A 19,113-nucleotide genomic window follows, 5' to 3' on the forward strand; every position below is an offset into this window, starting at 1 on the left:
CAGGTGCCAGGTGCCAGAAGAGGTTGCGGGGTACCCTGGAGGTGGACTTCTAAGCAATTGTGAACTGCTCGGAATGGAGCTCTATCTGGCTGCTCATTTGTGTTTGTGTGTCTGTGTGTGCATGCTTGTGGAGGGAGGTCTGAAACAGACCCTGTGACTGCTTTCACGCCTTTCCACTTTGACCTAGGCTTTCTTGCTAAACCCAGTTGTAGCTAGTCTAGCTAGCCAGCTTGCCCAGGGAGTTCCCCTGTCTTCAACGCCTGAACATTTGGAATTACAGGCAGCAGCCATACCCGTGGGTCTTGGATGTGGGTTCGGGAGTGCAGGCAAGCATCTTATCCACTGAGCCCAGTCTCCCCAGTCCTTGGTTACATTTTGGAACACCAACCTCCTGGAGGTGCAAGCCTGTAATCCTAGGATCTGGCAAGCTGAGGCAGGAGGCTGAATTTGAGGCCAGCCTGGGCTACATACAAAGAGCGTTTAAAAAAAAAATACCGAAAATGCTAGCAACAAAATTAATGGTAAGAGTTATACAACTGTAGAAATATGATCTCTTTTTAAAAAACGTATGGGGGGAGAGATGCATATGAGAAACACAATTTATATTAATTGGATTTCTGTGGATGGCTAGGTTATGGATAATTTGCCATATGTATTGAAAGAGTAATGAACTATCTTTGTAATCTCAACACAAGAAACTAAACTTTTTTCTTCTTTTTTCATTAATTTATTAATTTACATCCGGTTCAAAGTCTTCCCCCACCAAGTCCCACCCTTAGTGGGGATGGTTTTAACTTCTGAAAGGTCTGGAGATGCAGTTCAGAGGGAGAGCCCCGGTGAGGGGTGCGGGTGGGGGGTGGCGCTCAGTGGTAGAGCACTTGCTTGGACTGGGAAACTGAGTCAGAAATTAAGTGCTTGCCTAGAATCCCCCAGTGACCCAGCTGGGGAGGTTCATTTGTAGCGCTCTAGTCTGGCATGAGGGTTTCAGTCCCCAGTAGCACCCAAAAAAACAGAGATGAGGGAGCAGTTACTGGGGGCAGCTAGTGAAGGCAGTGTTGAGAGAGCGACCTCCAAAACTAGGCAAATCTTGGAAAGCTTCGAGTGCAGGAACAAGTAGGGAATCCCAGCTGATCTCGGCTGACCAAAGGCTTAGTCGTTCAGTCTGTTGTGGAGCCTCTCACAGGCGTCCCCTGGACCCTTGAAAGTCATATTTCACCATGGCCAGGTCCCTGCCTACCTCCCTCAGTGCCCTTCTAAATCTCAATCCCAAGAGCTTGCTTTCCGGTGTGCTACTTTCCCCGGCCTTGCGGCCTTTACATTTAATGCTCCTACTGGCTCTAAACCTGTACCAAACTGCTCCCTACTTCTCTTTGAGATTGGGGACATCAGCCTATTGCCCTGTCCTATAGCCACCACCCCTCTCCCACCGCCCCCCGGAATGCACAAAGTTCACTTGATACCGACACGCAGAGAGTGAGAGAGAGAGAGAGAGGCACACCTCTTCCAGAGATGACTCCCGGACCTGTGCAGAACTAGCCATGGGGGAGGTTGGGGGCAGGACTTCCCCCTTGCCCTGGATCGCTCCGGGGAGTCGCGAGACCACAGCCTACAGCAACACTTACGAGAGGAGCTTATCGTCGGCCGGCTGCAGCCTCAGACCCGCAGCGCGTGCGGGAGGGGCGCAGTCCCGGGGGCTTCCTGGAAGTAGTGGCCTCCGCGAGCGCAGGCGGGAGCTAGAGGCTGCTGGGGCGCGGGCACAGTGGCGGCCGACGCCCGGAGATGGCTCTTGTGCGGTAACAATCGGGCTGCCGGAGCTGGCTGCCACCGTGCGCCCTTCCTCCCTCCGCCCCAGGGCTCCTTACCGTCTCCGAGGCTAGATCTGTGGTGCCCAGGCTCATAGCGGCAGCGCTGCGCGGCCTCCGGGTCCTGCGAGCTCTGCCCTCGGCTTGGGAGGCCTGCCAGCCGCCCTGGTACCATGGCAACCGTGCCGCGGCCACAGGGCCCCGGATGTGGTCCTTCCTCCCGAGCCCGATGAATCTTGTGCACGCGCAAAGTGTGCGCGAGCAAGGGGCCAACCAAGCACTCTCCCGGGGTTGTACTGCGCAATCGGTTCTTGTGGGCTTTTTTTTTTTTTTTTTTGGTTAGCTGTTTTGTTTTGTTTCTTGTCTTGGGATGCATGAATTGATTGGCCTCCCGCAGGCAAGGCTAACTTTCTACCTGGAAGCCATGCTCTCAGATCCAACTTCAGGAGCCCGGGTTGGATTTCGGCAAACACTGGCTGCAACTATGTAGTCCAGTGGGTAGAGGTTCCGAGGGTCGCTATGTTGAGTTAAACAGAGAGCATAAAGCACCATCCTTAACGATACGCAAGATTTGAGATTGGGGACATCAGCCTATTTACATGTTTATTTTTTCTGTAAAGAAGCTGAGATGTTGGGGGCCAAGGTGACTGACTCCCTAGTTATTAAACCTGGGGTCTGGCGCCTTGAGGATAAGACTGCCCATGGGCCAGCACCAACTGCTTTAAACCCTTAGCTGATAGTTTGCTATCATAAGCCTCTCTGAACTCTCCAGGATCCCGTGGCTTTCCATCCCAGGCCAGATAGGGAGCACTTCCCTGGTGGCCCAGCAGGCCAGTGATAGATGAAAACAGTATGTCATTTGCCTCTGTGTGTGTGTGATCCTGTCTGCCTCCTCAATGCTGGGGTTACAAATGTATACCGCTCTGCCCTGCTTTTCTTATTTTGTCCCCCTCCCGCCCCATCCCATCTCCTTCATGGATTCTGGCGACTCAGGTTCTTAGGCTTGCAAAGGGACTATTCCCCAGCACACATTCATTTTTTTGAGTAAACAGCTCTCTGCAACTGGGTGGCATTGCAACATTAAGCTTAATACAAGGATTCTCCTGAGAGGTTTTTTCTTGCTTGTCTAAGGACCCATGATTTGCCAAAGAATAACAGCCCAGACTCAGATAGTATGTAAACACACAGTAGGTTTTTTGTTTTGTTTTTTGTTTTTTTAAGATTTTATTTATTAGTCTGGCAGTGGTGGCACATGCCTTTAATTCTAGCACTTGGGAGGCAGAGGCAGGTGGATTTCTGAGTTTGAGGCCAGCCTGGTTTACAGAGTGAGTTCCAGGACAGTCAGAGCCACACAGAGAAACCGTGTTTATTTAATGTGTATGACTACACAGTAGCTGTCTTCAGATACACTAGAATCCGTTACAGATGGCTGTGAGCCACCATGTGGTTGCTGGGAATTGAACTCAGGACTTCTAGGAAGAACAGTCAGTGCTCTCAACAGATGAGCCATCTCTCCAGCCTGCAGTGTTTTTTTTTCTGCAGAAGCCCAACATGCTGGGGTCTCCCATTACCAAGATAGAGACAACCAAGCTCACAGGTCTGATTTCTAGAGTAGATGAGCATGGTTCTAGGCATTCCGGAACCATGCCCTAAAAGAGATGTGTGTGTGTGTGTGAGACCTCGGGGCTGGGAACCAAACTCTGGAAGAGTAAAAGGTATTCTTTACCACTGACCCATCTCTCTAGTTCCCGATGGCCTACTTTTAATCTTTATCATTAGAAGAGCAGGCTGAAGTTGTGAAGAGTTGGTTACAATGGATGGCAGAGAGAAGGCAAGCGGGGATAGAGGACTGGGGCTGTGAAGAGCTACAGAAAAAAAGGCTTTGGTGACTGGAGGGTCCTGACACTCTAGACCCTGGAGTTTAGCGCTACCCGCTGTGGGAACCGAGGGTTTCAGCACCGGCTGTGCCGACCCATCTACTGCTGCCCACATCTAACGCTAAAGCTGAAAGCAAGGGCTAGAAGACCCAGTAGAATTCGGAGACCTTAAAAGCCTAGACACGTGGCCTGAGGCCAGCGAAACCGCGCCTCCCAGCGGATAGCCACGCCCACACTGAGCCCGCCTGGGGACGCTCCGCCCACTGCCTGCGTGGGCACGTACCATAGAGCGCCCTGGCGGGGACGTGATAATTCTGAGAGATTGGTACAGTGTGAAAATGCCAAACTGCACACAGCTGGAGTGGGTTTACAGGGTTTGAACCTTAGGGGTGATCGGAACGGCAGGGTCATCACTGGTCTCCAAGCGCGTCAGCCCCGCTCTTTTGCACCCCTCCCCATGTCCGTCACGTGGTACTGGCTTAGGGCGGGGCCTGTGGAGACGGAAACCCGAGCAGCACTGAGGGGCGGAGCCTATGGCAACGTGGAGAGGAACTTCCGTCGGGGGCGCTGTCTGAGGGGCGGGGCCTCATTGAAGGCGGAGTGAGACTTGAAGCTGGCGGGGTGGAGCCAATTCCCGAGGAGGGGCGGGGTCTGTGCTGATGAGGGGCCAGGCTAGCGATTGCGTGAAGCGAACTCTGAGATGGGGCAGGACCTGGGGAGGGCGGGGCCTCGGCCAGCGTAAAGCGGAATTTGCGGAGGGGAGGGCGGGGCCTGCTTTAGACACCGGAACCTCCGCGGGCGAGGCGCACGCAGGCCGGGGTGGAGATCCTCCTGGTAAGGCGGAGTTCGAGCTTCGGCCGGGCAGTCTAATGGTGCATTTTGCACTCTCGGGCCTAATTCCCTTAGCGGAGGGATGCGGGGGCGGGATTAGAACCCCCAGGCTAACTCGCAGTCGCGGAGAGCGCACCTCTTACCCGGATTTGGGAGGTACGGACGACGCATGTCAGGGTCCAGACAGAGCCTTGCAGGGCCGACAGATACAGAAATCATTACCCTCCAAGATGCATATTTCTGCCTTGAAGAGACACTTAGTTGAAGGCCGTGGGGTTGTCACTTGCAGCCTCTACCTACTTGGGCTGTGACACCCACCTTCCTGCGCACTCCTCCGTGGCCTGGAGGATTGTCTCATCCAGGTTTCTCTTGACCGTTAGGAACGGATTTGGGGATCAGGTGCCTGGGTGAACAGTCTCCTGCGCACCTAGCTGATCCCCTGACTGTTCTCCTCGCAGCTAGGTTAATAGGCAGCTACACCCCCACCCCACAGCACCAAACCCCCAAGTTAACAGGCTTTGACAGCAAAGGCCTTGTGGCTCTGACTAACCTGTCCTCACCCACAGGGCAGCTTCTAGGACTCAGTCCTCTTGTCCAGGTTCCCCTGGACTGAGCTTAGCATCTTTGTGGACTTAAGAGTTCTGGTCCACCGGGTAGTGGTGGCTTACCTTTAATCCCAGCACTTGGGAGGCAGAGGCAGGTGGATTCCTGAGTTCGAGGCCAGCCTGGTCTACAGAGTGAGTTCCAAGACAGCCAAGGCTACACAAAGAAACCCTGTCTCAGGAAAAAAAAAAAAAAAAAAAAAGAGTTCTGGTCCACGTGAAGTTGTCTGGGCCCATGCCCCAGTTAGGCTGCCTGTAACTAGGATAGTTGGTATCAAATCTGTGGCTGACCTCTCCCTTCCTCTGTAGGAACTGCCTGCCTGATCATGGACCCAGAATGCTCCAGGCTCCTCCCGGCTCTCTGTGCTGTTTTGGCAGATCCCAGACAGCTGGTGGCAGATGACACCTGCTTGGAGAAACTGCTGGACTGGTTTAAAACAGTGACAGAGGCAGGTGAGGACACGGCTTATAGAATTGTCCATCCATGTGGTGTCTTACTTCATCTCCTTGAGGCCCTGTGGCTGTGGCTGATCAGGGAGAGTGGAGATGGAGTACTAGGGACTGACCTGAACTGTGGAGTCATGTAGTGACAGTCCCATTGGCTCCGGCCACAGTTCACACTAGGAGTTTGCAGAGCACGCACCTACCTTGTTTTGCTGTCTTCTATGTCTCTGGCTTGTCTTGAAGAAGTCAGATCTCTGAGTGGGTGTGGTGGGACCTGTCATCTAAAAGCCAAGAAAAGAGGACATTAACAGCGCTACATTTGGGTTCAAGGCCAGCTAGAGTTACCTCCTTTCTGTGTGGGTGGACCTTAATTTAATCACTGGCATTGTTGTATGTGTTTCCATTTTTTTTTTCCTCCTGAAACAGGGTTTCTCTGTGTAGCTCTGGCTGTCCTGGAACTCACTTTGTAGACCAGGCTGACCTGGAACTCAGAGATCTGCCAGTGTTTGCCTCCTGAGTGCTGGGATTAAAGGAGTGTGCCATCACGCCTGACTTTTTTTTTTTTAAAGTGCTGTACTGGCTTTCCTTGGGCGTGAGAGTACCTGGGCAAATGAAAGTTTTACCTCTCCTGTTTGATTGGTTGATCATAGTTAACAGATCAGGTTCTGTTAGCCTTGTCTAGTCGTTAATTCCTGCCTTCATTTCTTCTTTGGCTTATTCTGTTCCTTTTCTTTTCTTTTGAAGCATATTCTAACGTAGCCCAGGCTGTCCTTAAACATTCCGTAACCAAGGATGACCTTGAACCTCTGGTCCTCCCTTGTGTAGATCTGGATGCTGGGATGGTGCGTATGTACCATCACACCCTGTTTGTATTAGATGCTGAGGATAGAGCCAGGGCTTCCTACATAGCAGGCAAGCCCTTGATCAACCGAGCTTCAACCCCAGCCCTTACCTTTTATTTTGTGTTTTGTCTCACCTGTTTTCTAAGTTATGGAATTTAAGATGATTAAAAGGTAACGTGTTAGTTGAATCCTACAAGGTTTATTGCCTTGTACTTTTGTAATTAGGTTTTGAGTTTGTGTATTTTGCCTTTTGAGACATGGTTTCTCTGTGTATCCTTGGCTGTCCTCTCTTTATAGACCACACTGGCCTCGAACCATTGAACTCAGAGATCCTCCTGCCTTTGCCTCCTGAGTGCTGTGATTAAAAGAGTGTGCTAGTATACCTGGCCTAGTGTTTTTATATATGTGTGATACATGTCTGTGTGCTTGCATGTGTGTGTGTGTGTGTGTGTGTGTGTTGCATGCACACCCAGACATACTTCGGAAGGTCAGAGCAGGGCAGGAGGACATTAGCTATCTTCTGCCATTCGTCTCCATCCACCTTATTGCCTCAAGGCAAGGTCTGTTATTGGACCTGACTGATGTTACAGGAGACTGGGCTACCCAGGAAGCTCTTGGGATTCTCTAGGATTAGAGGAGGCTTGCGCAGCTATGCCCAGTCTTTTATATGAATGCTGGGGATTTGAACTCAGGTCCTCATGATTGAAGAGCAGGCACTGTTACCCACTGAACCATCTTGTTTTTTGGAGGCAGCTTGATTTTTGGTTCAGCTGTGTAGCCCTGGCTGGCCTGGACTTACTGGCTGGCTTTGAACTCAGAGGTCTACCTGGCTTTGCCTCCATCTGCCATGTTTAAGTGTGTGTACCACTACATCTGTCCTGCAAGTATTCTTAAACGGCTTTATTGAGATATGATTTACATGCACAGAGTCCACCCATTAAAAGTTTACCAGTTCAGCGGGGCATAGTGACTCAGGTCTGCAATCTCAACACTTGGGAGGCCAGGACAGGTGGGTTGCTACAAATTTGAGGCCAGCCTGGGCTGCATAGTTCAGGGTCAACTTGGGTTACAGAAGGACATCCTATCTTGAAAATGCATAGAAAATGAATGGATAGAAAATGAAGTGTGCCAGTTGAGTGGGCTTTAGTCAAGTTAGGGGGTGAATGGTCTCATTATGTAACCTTTTTGTTCCCAGCATAGCTAGGTATCCGTTGGCAGGCAGTTCCCACCTCTCTCCCAGTTTCCTGCAATTTTTAAGATGTCCAACGTAATAGAACTGAGCCTATTGATGCAGGCTTATTAGCCCAGGTACTTGGGACTGAGGCAGGAGGATTGTGCGTTTATGGTCTCGGCTACACAGTGAGTTCAAGGCAACCTTGATCCTTTTGAAAGCAAGAGAAGGGGAGGTGGGGCTGGCAGCCAGATATGGCAGAGCACTTGGGAAGCAAAGGTGGGAGGATTAGGAGTTCATGGCTAGCCTTAGCTACACGGAAAATTCAAGGCTAGCCTGGATTAGAAGAATTTGTTCCAAAACAAACAAACAAACACAAATGCAAAATCAATAATAAAAAAGAAGCGATGGGATGTAGCTCACTGGGTGAGCTCTTGCCTACCAGTCACAAAGCCTTGGGTTCAGTCCCTAGCAACTGTCCCTTTCTTTCCCAACAAAAGGAAAAAGCCAGGGCCAGGCCTGGTGGCACATGTCTTTAATTTCATCATTCAGGAGGCAGAGGCAGGCTGATCTCTGTGAGTTCAGGGCTAGCCTGGTCTACAAAGTTGAGTCCTAGGCTAGGGCTACATAGAGAAACCCTGTCTCAAAAAACAAAAAAGGAAAGAAAAGAAAAAGCTAGACATGGTGCTACATGCCCCTAATCACTGCATTTAGAAGGTAGAGGCAGGAGGCTCAGCAGTTCAAGGCCGTCCTCAGCTACCTAACAAATTCAAGGATAACTTGGGTTACACTTTAGCCTGCTTCAAAACCGCAAAATGTTGCTCATGCTGAAGGGAACAGTTTTTACACTTGCCCGTTAGATTGGCTTCCACTGTTCATGTCTGCTGTGTTCTTGGCGATCTATCCATGTAAGTGGTTCTCAGAGGTGTGTAAATATCTAACCCTGAGACTGCAAATTCAACTTTTTTTTGGCAGTGTAGTCTTTAAATGGCTCCTTATTTATTACTTTTCTTTTCTGTCTTTCTTTTTTCCTTCTTTCCTTTGGTGATGCTAAAGGTAGACAATTTTATTTTATTGCTGAGCCACGCCCCACACCCCAGTCCCTCCCTGGGGGATTCTAGGCAGGGGCTCTACCACTGAGTCACACCCCAGCCCCTCACTGGGGAACTCTAGGCAGGGGCTCTACCACTGAGCCACGCCCCAGCCCCTCACTGGGGGACTCTAGGCAGGGGCTCTACCACTGAGCCACGCCCCAGCCCCTCACTGGGGGATTCTAGGCAGGGGCTCTACCACTGAGTCACACCCCAGCCCCTCACTGGGGGACTCTAGGCAGGGGCTCTGTGTGGAGTTACAGCCCTAATTCTTTGCTGGTTCTTATCTTTATGAGCTGTTATCTTTTATCTACTGTAAAGTTGAATTTGCAGTCTCAGGGCAAGGTTTTTACACACCACTGAGAAACACATGGATAGGTCGCCAAGAACACAGCAGATGTAAGCAGTGAAAGCCAATCTAATGGGCACGAGTGAAAACTGTTCCTTCCGGCATGGGCAGCACTTTTTTTTTTTAAAGACTTACTTATTTAATGTATATGAGTACATATAACAAAAGAGAACATATATCTCTCTTCAGACACACCAGAAGAGGGCATCAGATCCCATTTAGATGGTTGTGAGTCACCATGTGGTTGCAGGGAATTGAACTCAGGACCTCTGGAAGAGCAGTCAGTGCTCTTAACCGCTGAGCCATCTCTCCAGCCCCATCTTTATTGTTGTTGTTGTTTTTTTTTTTTTTGAGGCAGACTTACCTGAAACCCAAGTTATCCGTGAATTTGTAGGTGGCTGAGGAGAACCTTGAATTCATGAGCCATCTGCTTCCACCTTCTAAATGCTGGGATTATAGGCATGTGGCACCATGCCTTTGGGGTCTCTTCAATGAGTTCAGGTTAGGAGCCATTGTTGTCCATACCCCTCTTTCTTGGACTCCTTAATCCTAAGGGAAAAGGATGTTGGAGCCATTTCTAGAGAGGCTGCCCATGGTCACTGTTCTCCTGGGATGTCTTTTCTCCACAGAGTCCAGCCTCCAGGTACTACAGGACCATCCCTGCTTAATGGAGCTCCTGTCCCATGTGCTGAAGCCACAGGACGTGAGCCCTAGGGTCCTCTCCTTTGCTCTGCGCCTTGTTGGGGTCTTCGCAGCCCAGGAAGACTGTTTCGAGTACCTTCAGGTGAGCCTTTGTCTCCCACGTGCTTGTCCCCAGAAGGGCGGCCATCCTCTCCTCTGGAGTAGGAGCCATCCCAGTGCCTGGAGCTCAGTGGCTGGCCCTGCTCCTGTGGCTGGCCAGCACACCAGGATTCTTAAGTCCACTGTCATCCCACATTGCTCCTACTTAGAAACATTTGCCAGGGACGTTGCTGGCTGACTTCCTGTTGTCACCCACTGTGTGACCCTTGACCACGATCTGAGTATCTCTCTCTGATGGGGCAGTGTGAGGCCCCTAGGACACTCCTGATGCTTTGTCTGTAGCACGGTCATGGATCGCGTTGGGGAAAGAACACAGTGTTCTAGGTGAAGCAACTGCTTGCCACAGTCAGGGAGCTCCAGGTCTCGGGCATCTGTCGCCCTCCTCTGGCTTCCACATTCATGGGCATAGACCCACAGATGTGTAACTAGAGAACTTTAAAATAACAAAAATCTTATAAAGGAAGAAGGAGGGAAAGAAATGTGTTGTTCTTCCTCTGACCTCTTTCCCAGCTCAGGAGGGCAGAGCGGTGGTATGGAGTCTGGGAGCAGTTGTGTGAAACCAACTGGCACTTCCACCGATCCTCTTGGTTTTTTGTTTTGTTGTTGTCTTTCATTTATTATTATTAATAATTATTATTATTACTTTGACACAGTGTCTCTCTGTAGTCCTGGCTGTCCTGGAGCTTGCTATATAGACCAGGCTGGCCTAACTCACATAGATCCGCCTGCCTCTGCCTCCCAGATGCTGGAATTAAAGATGTGCACCACCACATCTGGTGCTTTCCCCCACCCCCCATATTTATTTTTATTTTATGTCTGTGGATGTTTTGCCTATGTGTATGTCTCTGGACCACATCCGTGCAGTTCTTGTGGAGATCGGAAGAGGGCGTCACATCCCCTGGAACTGGGATTTATACAGTTGTGAGCCACCGTGTGGGTGTTGGGACCTGAGCCAGGTTTCTTTACTGGAGCAGTCAGTGCTCCTAAGCCCTGAGCCATCGCTCCAGCCCCATGTGTTCTTTTTTGAGATGAGATCTCACCATGTATTCTTGGCTCATCTAGAATTCAAGGAGACTCACCTGCTTCTGCCTCTGAATGCCAGGATTAAAGAATGCACTACCAAGCATGACTCTCCCGTCCTGAAAACGGCCAACAATAAACCCTGCTCCCTCCGCATTTCTCATGCTTTCTTTGCTTCCTAGCAGGGAGAGTTGTTGCTGGGGCTCTTTGGGGAGTCAGGTGCCCCCAGCTGGGCAGCCTGGAGCATCCCAAGTGTGCGCAGCGGCTGGATCCAGGGCCTGTGCTCCCTGGCACACCACCCCAGCGCCCTGTACTTCCTGGCTGACAGTGGTGAGTATTGCCCATACCCTGTCCCAGCTCACCGACAGGGCCTCCTGCCTCTCTGCCTGTGCTGTGGGATCTCTTAAGCCCATGAACCTCTCTGAATCCAATCTTCTCAGCTGGGGAAGTGGTGGTGGTCCAGGCTTGTCAGTATAAGCACACAGCGACTGTAGGGAAATGTATCTTTGATTCCTAGAGTCTGGGGTGGCTCCTGCAATTACGTCCTGTCAAATAGTCTTGAGTTTGTGCTGTAACATAGTAGAACCGGTTAGAAGCTCCATTGGCCCCAGGCGGTGCTGGCACATGCCTTTAATCTCAACACCTGGGAGGCAGGGGTAGGCAGGGTTCTGGGATCAAAGGCAAATATTGCTTATTTTTTTCTCCAAATCCAGTTTAGGTTGAAATAAAGTTAGGTTGATCAGTGCAGGGAGGGGATATCCCTGTGTGTGTAAAAATCAGCTGTTTCCAGTGCCTAGATTTAACTTACTTGGTGTGGGAAGCCTCTCTCCCTGCAGCAGGCATTTTTCTTTTTTTAATTTTAGTTTCTTGGTGTTGGTGCAACCTAGGAGGCAGAGGCAGATAGATACACAACACACACACACACAACACACACACACACACACAAACATACATATATAAGTTCAAGGCTAACCTGGTTTATGGAGGGAATTCTAGGACAACCAGGGCTACACAGTGAAACCCTGTCTCAAAAAAAAAAAAAAAAAGGAAAGAAAGAAAAGAAAAGAAAAGAAGAAGAAAGCTTTGACTTTAAAGCCAGCATGCTGGAGGGCTCATGCTGGGTTTCCTTGTGAGCAGAGGGTGCTTTCCAAGGCCTGAAGGGTATGATGGATAGGTGTCCTCTGTGTGTCTCCTCACCCAGTGTGACCTTTTGCTGCCCGCTCCAGGTGCTGTGGACACGCTCTTCTCCTTGCAGGGAGACCCCAGCCTGTTCGTCGCCTCAGCAGCCAGCCAGCTCCTAGTACACATCCTAGCTCTGTCCATGCAAGGTGGAGCCCCAGGGTCCCCCGTCCCTGAAGCTGCTGCTTGGCCTATGTGTGCCCAGAAGATTGTGAACCATGTGGATGAGTCCCTGCATGCCAAAGCCACCCCCCAGGTCACACAGGCCTTGAATGTCCTGACTACGACCTTCGGGCGCTGCCATAACCCCTGGACAGGGGTCCTCTGGGAGCGGCTAAGTCCCCCTGTTGCCCGCCTGTTTGAGAGAGACCCCATTCCAGCCGTGCACGCGCTCATGGACCTTCTTCTTCGTGTGGCCAGGTCAGGGGGCTGCGGGGACTTGGGATGAGTGACTGTTGTCTGTGAAGTGTCAGAGCAGCTGATGCTTCATGGGGAGGACCCCGAGGATGCCTCAGGGGACAGGGCATCTGCAGGACTGGACATAATTGCAGCTGTCCAGTTAGACTCTGATGGAGGCCTGGCTTTTTCTTTCTCCAGGTCGCCTGTGTTGAATTTTGCAGCCTGTGGCCTGTGGGAGATGCTGGCCCAGACTCTGAGCCGCCTGAGTCCCACGCAAGCTGGGCCTCTAGCCCTGGGGACCCTGAAACTTCAGCACTGGTATGATTGGGGGAGCTGAGAGTGTCACAATAATGGTTGGGGAACTTTGGAAACCGGGAGCCAAATGTGAGAATGGGCCAGGTGGGAGAGTAGCCAGGTTGGAGAGTAGCCAGGTGGGATGGGCAGCCAGGTGGGATGGGCAGCCAGGTGGGATGGGCAGCCAGGTGGGATGGGCAGCCAGGTGGGATGGGCAGCCAGGTGGGATGGGCAGCCAGGTGGGATGGGCAGCCAGGTGGGATGGGCAGCCAGGTGGAATGGACAGGTATTAAAGCACTGGCTGCCTCTTTCTGTCCCTTTCTCCCTCCATTTTCTTCCCCTTTGTCTCTCTTTCTCTTCCTCAGTACTTGGTATGGAAGTTAGCGTTTTTTATACATGCTAATCAAATGCTCTACCACTGAGCCACATCCTCCATTTCCTCACTGGGGGATTCTAGGCAGGTGTTCTGTCATAGAGCCATACCCACAGTTCTCTTTTTCTTCTTATTTTGAGACAGTCTTCACTGAATTGCCCAGGCTGACCTGAACCCACTCTTCAGGTCAAGCTGGCCTTGAACTTTATAATTCCACCTCCACCTCCTAAGCAGCATGGGCCATACCACACTGAGCAAGAGACAGAGCTATATCAAATAGAAGTTTGTGGTACCCCAGAGCTAAAGCTAACTTCTGTGCTGTCTGTAGCTGTCCTCTTACCTCCGATAAGGCTGAGCCAGGCTCCTGGAGCTCTCTCATCTGTACCCCATGGGGTGTGCAGAGGTGTGGGCTGCCGAATGTGGGATGCAGGGAGGAAGCATGCTCAGTTCATCAGAGTGGGCCATCGCGTAACATGAAAAGGGACACCTCAGGTCATTGAACACAACATGAGCACACTTGGGCACTGCCCTAGGAGCCAGGAAATTCCCAGTCAATCTGATCAGGGAGTGTAGCTAGCCTTTCTGGGGCCCCGAGGATAGCAGGGCCAAGCCTTGGTCAGGTCTCTCCTCCTACCTGGTTCCTAACTAGCAGCTTACAGAGGAGCTGTTTCAGAGGAGCCTCCACCCTCGCTTGCACTGAGCCACCATAGACTCTCTAGGATGTTCAGATTGTGGCCAGAGTATAACCCTCATCCTGTACTGTGTCCCCAGTCCCCAGGAACTGAGGACCCAGGCCTTTGGAGTCCTCCTACAGCCACTGGCCTGTATCCTGAAAGCTACCACTCAGGCCCCTGGACCTCCAGGTATGCAGGGAGGGTGGAACCCTCCATTCTTAGGCAAAGAAGAGTGAGCTACCCTGGTCCCATGCAGACCTCCCCCAACTAATGATACAGGCAGACAGCATCCCTGACCAGGCCCGGCCCTGAGCTTGAGAGCCCTTGCTTGGATGGTGGTCACTAAAGGGATGCTGTTGTCTTTGCCTTAGGCTTGCTGGACGGGACTGTGGGTAGCTTGCTGACTGTGGATACACTCTTGTCTTCAAAGTCAGCCTGTGTGGGACTCCTTTGCCAGACTCTGGCTCACCTGGAGGAGCTGCAGATGCTGGTGAGTATAGCTATGCCTTGTGTCATTGAGCCACATGACCCCGGGCCTCTGCTGACTTTGCTCCCCACTGCAGCCCCAGTGCCCCTCACCCTGGCCACAGGTGCATCTGCTGCAAGCTGCTGTGACTATATTGCATCTCTGTGATGGCTCAGCGGACCCCAGCTCCAGTGCGGGAGGCCGTCTCTGTGGGACTCTGGGTGGCTGTGTTCGTGTCCAGCGAGCAGCCCTTGACTTCTTGGGGACCCTGTCTCAGGGGACAAGTGAGTGCTGTTTTCTCTTGGTCCTAAGTTCCACTTTCTCTTCTTTCTTCTGGGGGTGTCCATTGGGCTCTCAGGTAGCCCTCGGGTAGCTTCTGACACCTGCTTCCATAGAGTTTGGAACCATGCTCTCGGCCTGGCAGTGGGCTCTGGGTAGATAGATGTTGGTTTGATGTTTCTACTCATATCTGTTTCAGGCCCCCTGGAGTTGGTTCTGGAGGTATTTGCTGTTCTCCTGAAGACCCTGGAGAGCCCGGAATCCAGCCCCATGGTACTGTAAATGGGTTCTGGGAAGGCCATACAGCTGGTGACCTTCTCACTTAAGAATGCTTCCACTAGAGGCTACCAAGCCACTGCCCAGGGTGACCTTTTCGGGTGTAGTGGTTCACACCTGTGATTTCCCCCCCACAGATGTGGTACAGACTGGAGGTTCATGAGTTCAAGACCAGTCTGGGCTACAAAGAGACCCTGACAAGCTGGGTATGGTCGTACACGCCTTTAGTTTCAGTATGTGGGAGGCAGAGGCAGGCACATCTCTAGAGTTTGGCCAGCTTGGTCTACAAAAGGATTTCTAGTACAGCCAAGGTCACATAGTGAAACCAAGAGGGGACAGAGACCCTTGACCCAAGAGTCAACACTGGTAGCAATGGCTGCATGGGACCCAGGATTGGATCCATCTGGGTGAGGCTTACAGCTAAAGGCTTCTCTAATATACATATTTTTTTTAAAAATCCCAGTGCAGGGGAAGGGGAAGTTTCTTCCCACCCTCGGCTATTTATTTTCCCAGATGAAAGACACACAGTCTTAATGTATTGTTAAATATGCCCTAGGCAGCACAATAGCTGGGCAGCTGCCTACCTGCCACGCTGTTAGAATCCACTTTCCTACTGATAACTCCAAGTTACTACTTGCCAATGTCTGTGTTCTGTTTGGGCTGCTTTTGACTCCAGTCGGCGAGCCCATGTGCCACGTTTTAAAGGCTCAGCTATCCCAATACCGCACCTTTCTCCTTTTTCTTCCTCTTCCTTGTAGTCCCAAGCCCAGGAACCCTAAACCCCACCTATGTCTCTTCTTCCCAGCCATTGGCTGCTGGCATCTTTCTTTACCAATCAGAATTAACTGGGGGCAGGGTTTTCTGGTGTCTTACACTGCCTTTGGGGCAGTTTTGGGGACCCAAATTAGCATTGAGTATAAGCAGCATTGGTCCGACCCACAGCAGACTTCTGAAGCTATCGAGGAGCCAGGGATGGAGCTGGAGGAGGGGCATGACAGACATATAGCCCAGTGTCCTAGGGAATTCTTTCCTCTCAATGGCTTTTGTTTTTATATTTTTGAGACAGGATGTTACTCTGTTGCCCGAGCTGGCCTCTAGTTGGCATTCCTGCTGTCTGCCACATGCCCTACCATTCACAGAATTCTTAGGAGGGAGGGAAGGGGATTAGGGGAAGATAGGTTCTCATGCACTCCCCTGCTCCTGGGTGTAGACTTAATGCCAGGTGCTGCAGGCAGAATGGACCAAAGAAGGAGAGGCTTGGGGTGGGGGTGGGGGTTGATGTCATATCCACAGGAAGAGGTCCCATCACCCCAGGCAGGGCTTCTGAGAGGGGCATCCCATCCTCTTCAGTCTCAGTGTCTGAGAGGCTAGACTGCACTCAACTTGTGTTTCTGTGCCCACGAGTGGCATGGTGCAGGGACGGGGACATGGTAGCATGCTACTCCTACCCTCTAGCCTGTCCCGTTCTAGGTCCTAAAGAAGGCCTTCCAGGCCACACTCAGATGGCTCCAGAACCCACACAAGACCCCCAGCAGCTCTGATCTCAGCTCCGATGCCCTGCTGTTTCTCGGAGGTAACCCTAGCTCCTTGCAGAGCTGTATCAAGTTGGAGCTGTGGGGCAGGGGGCAGCTGGGAGCTGGGCAGGGTGTCCCTCAGGGAAGGCAGAGTGTGACTCTAGAGGCCACTGACCTCCCCTTCCTGGTACAGAGCTATTCCCCATACTACAGAAGCGCCTGTGCAGCCCATGTTGGGAGGTGAGGGACTCCACCTTGGAGTTCCTGACGCATCTGATCCGACACTGGGGAGGTGAGCACCCTGGGGACAGGAGTGTGTATGTTGTGTCTATGTGTCCTGCTGGCTTTGGGGCTCTCACTACCTGAGTGGCCTTTGATTACATCTTTGTGGCATCTGACACCCCCCCCCCAGGGCAGGCTGACTTCAGAGAGGCACTGCGTTCCTCAGAAGTACCCACACTTGCCCTCCAGCTTCTCCAAGACCCAGAGAGTTACGTCCGAGCAAGTGCCGTGGGTGCCGCTGGACAGCTCTCCAGCCAGGGTCTGCAGGCCGCTCCCGCCAGCCCCGAGAGCCCGCAGGCCCAGCAGGTAGACCCAGGGAGTTGGTGAGCAGCCAAATCTGTAGCAACTGCTTCTGAGAGGGGGACCACCAAGGAGTGGTGAGCAGTCAGGCACAGTGCCTGTGCTCTTTCTGACACCCCACTCTGATAAGCAAGGGCAGGGCTGAAGGAACACAGAACACATCATGTTGAGGGACCAGAGCAGCACATGGCCCATGCTGTGGCTGAGGCCTTAGGTCTCCTGGGTTCCATCCTTGGCTCGTCACTGTATTAGTTGGATTTCTTGCTGCTGATCAGAATACCCGAAGAAAGCAGTTTAAGGAAGTGAGTGCGTTGGGGCTCATAGTTTGAGGGTGCAGTCCTCCTGGTTGGGTGAGCCGTGGTGGTAGGAGCTTGAGGCAGCTGTAGTCAGGAAGCAGAGAGTGATGGATGCTGGCACCTGGCTCACGTTCTCCTTTTTATTCAGTGTGAGACCCCAGCCATTCTGTGCCTTAGCCTCCCTAGATGCTCCATCATGGTCACTCAGAGGGCGGTCTCATAGCTGCGTTGGATCCTTGACAAGTTATCAGGGTCAGACCGACTTTTTTGGAATTCTCCAACCTGCAGGGACTACTCATGGACCTTATGCATATCCTGTCCGCTGACTCAGAGGGCTTCCCTCGAAGGGCTGTGTTACGGGTCTTCACGGACTGGCTGAGGGATGGCCACACTGACGTGGTTCGAGACACGGAGTGGTTCGTGGCCACTGTTCTCCAGGCAGTGAGCCGGGATCTGGACTGGGAGGTCCGAGTGCAGGGTTTGGAGCTGGCACGGGTGTTCCTCACCCAGGCACTGGGCCAGCCCAGCCTCCACTGTCCCTATACAGTGGGCCTGCCCAGGGCCTCCTCTCCCCGCCCACACCTGGAATTCTTGCAGACTCTCTGCCGTCTGCCCCTCTTTGAGTTTGCCTTTTGTGCCTTGCTTGACTGTGACCGACCGGTGGCCCAAAAGGCCTGTGACCTGCTCCTCTTCTTGAGGGACAAGACAGTTCTCTGCAGTAGCCCTCGGGAGGCAGGGGACAGCCCCAACTCAGCCTCAGTGGAGGCTGCCCTGCAGAGGTGGCGGGAAGGAGAGCAGGCCCAGCCCCTAGGGGACCTGGATCCTGAGGCCATGCTAGCCATCCTCAGGGCCTTAGACCTGGAGGGCCTGCAGGGCAGGCTGGCCAAGAGCAGCGACCATGTGGAGAAGAGTCCACAGTCCCTGCTGCAGGACATGCTGGCCACGGTGGGTGTGTTGGAGGAGAACGAAGCTGACTGCTACTAAGGTGTGTCCACGTCCTGTCCCTGTTTCCATCCTGTGACAGCAGGAGGACCCTAGTCGAGGTCAGCAGCTCAAGAGACCCTGCAGGGGGTGGATCACATGTCCTACGTTTTAAGCCGGGTATGATAACACACCTATGATCACAGTGTTTAAAAGACCAAGGGAGGAGAATGCAGAGTTCCTGGCCAGCCTGGACTAGATAGCAACCCTGTCTCAAGAAAACCCAAGAAATCAAATCAAAACAAAATCTCCACCCTTTGTGTGCTGTGCATGCAGACCGGAGGCCAGCCTCCAGTGTTGTTCCTCAGGTGCTGTCCACCTTGGTTTTTGAGAAAAGGTCTCTCACTAGGACTTGGTACTCCCTGATGAGGCTTGCCAGTGAGCTCCAGGGATCCCGCCACCACCTCCTCAGCACCGGGATCATAATACTGCATCCCTGTGCCTGGCTCTACATACATGGGTGCTGGGATTTGAACTCAGGTCCTCATGCTTGCATGGCAAGCACTTTACCCACTGAACCGTCTCCCCAGGTCCCACAGAATCCTACTTTCCATGTGTTATTAAAGAGGTGGCTTGTTTCCTGCTCAGAACAGGTAGCACTGACGTCTATATAACCTTCAGTTGTGTATGTGGTTTAACAAAGCCCCACTGTGATCTGCATATGGCCTTCAGCTCTCTGCTCTGTCAACCAACGTTTGAAAGTCCCATAATCTTTAAAGAATTCAGATACATTAAAAGTTCAAAGTCACAACTGTGGGTCCTGTAAAATAAAAAAAAAATTTTTTTTTAAGTTCTGTCTTCTCTTTGAGGGTAGAACCACAGCACAGTTACAATCAAAGCAAACCCAACATCCAGCAGTGTAAAAATCTCAGTGTCTGACATTTAGGGCTCACTCTAAGCTCCTGAGCTCCAGAGGGTTTGGGCTTCTTCCCCCACTTCCCGGCTCCGCCATCCACAGCGCACACTGCTG

The 19,113-nt window shown here is 52.0% G+C and overlaps 2 protein-coding genes across 11 annotated transcripts in view; one reads left to right on the plus strand and one right to left on the minus strand.

Annotated features, from left to right (window-relative positions):
• Positions 1–2,010, minus strand: part of Iqce (IQ motif containing E) — a 39,258-nt gene extending 37,248 nt beyond the window's left edge. For 6 of the 8 annotated variants that reach the window (XM_085837395.1, XM_021163170.2, XM_085837393.1 and 3 more), the window contains exon 1: positions 1,863–2,009. In XM_085837395.1, coding sequence (XP_085693521.1) covers positions 1,863–1,898 — 36 coding nt within the window. In that variant the 5' untranslated portion in view covers positions 1,899–2,009. Of the gene's footprint in view, positions 1–1,622; positions 1,773–1,862 lie in introns of those variants that run through there. The other 2 variants (XM_021163165.3, XM_085837394.1) reach the window with 2 other exon arrangements.
• A 2,398-nt stretch (positions 2,011–4,408) lies between these two features.
• Brat1 (BRCA1 associated ATM activator 1) lies at positions 4,409–18,933 on the plus strand. 3 transcript variants are annotated; one of them, XM_021162436.3, is made up of 14 exons: positions 4,409–4,513; positions 5,422–5,565; positions 9,639–9,793; positions 11,013–11,160; positions 12,057–12,429; positions 12,607–12,726; positions 13,847–13,938; positions 14,121–14,239; positions 14,313–14,499; positions 14,694–14,767; positions 16,241–16,343; positions 16,478–16,576; positions 16,697–16,872; positions 17,451–18,933. In XM_021162436.3, the coding sequence occupies exons 2-14, from the start codon at positions 5,439–5,441 to the stop codon at positions 18,144–18,146; spliced, it is 2,469 nt and encodes an 822-aa protein (XP_021018095.1). In that variant the 5' UTR covers positions 4,409–4,513; positions 5,422–5,438; the 3' UTR covers positions 18,147–18,933. The 3 variants fall into 3 exon arrangements, with proteins under 3 accessions (XP_021018095.1, XP_021018094.1, XP_085693522.1); XM_021162435.3 differs by lacking the exon at positions 4,409–4,513 and adding an exon at positions 4,523–4,666; XM_085837396.1 differs by lacking the exon at positions 4,409–4,513 and adding an exon at positions 4,523–4,666 and having other exon boundaries at positions 11,016–11,160.
• Positions 18,934–19,113: the final 180 nt, after the last annotated feature.

Source organism: Mus caroli, unplaced genomic scaffold, assembly GCF_978045245.1.
Source record: "Mus caroli unplaced genomic scaffold, Mus_caroli_1 scaffold_4, whole genome shotgun sequence".
Taxonomy (NCBI): Eukaryota; Metazoa; Chordata; class Mammalia; order Rodentia; family Muridae; genus Mus; species Mus caroli.

Coding starts and splice junctions, on each gene's coding strand:
- Brat1 (XM_021162435.3), top strand. CDS start 4,549: ATGGTGCATTTTGCACTCTCGGGCCTAATTCCCTTAGCGGAGGGATGC. Junction 4,667..5,421: donor CTCTTACCCGGATTTGGGAG/GTACGGACGACG, acceptor CTTCCTCTGTAG/GAACTGCCTGCCTGATCATG. Junction 14,768..16,240: donor GCCCGGAATCCAGCCCCATG/GTACTGTAAATG, acceptor GTCCCGTTCTAG/GTCCTAAAGAAGGCCTTCCA.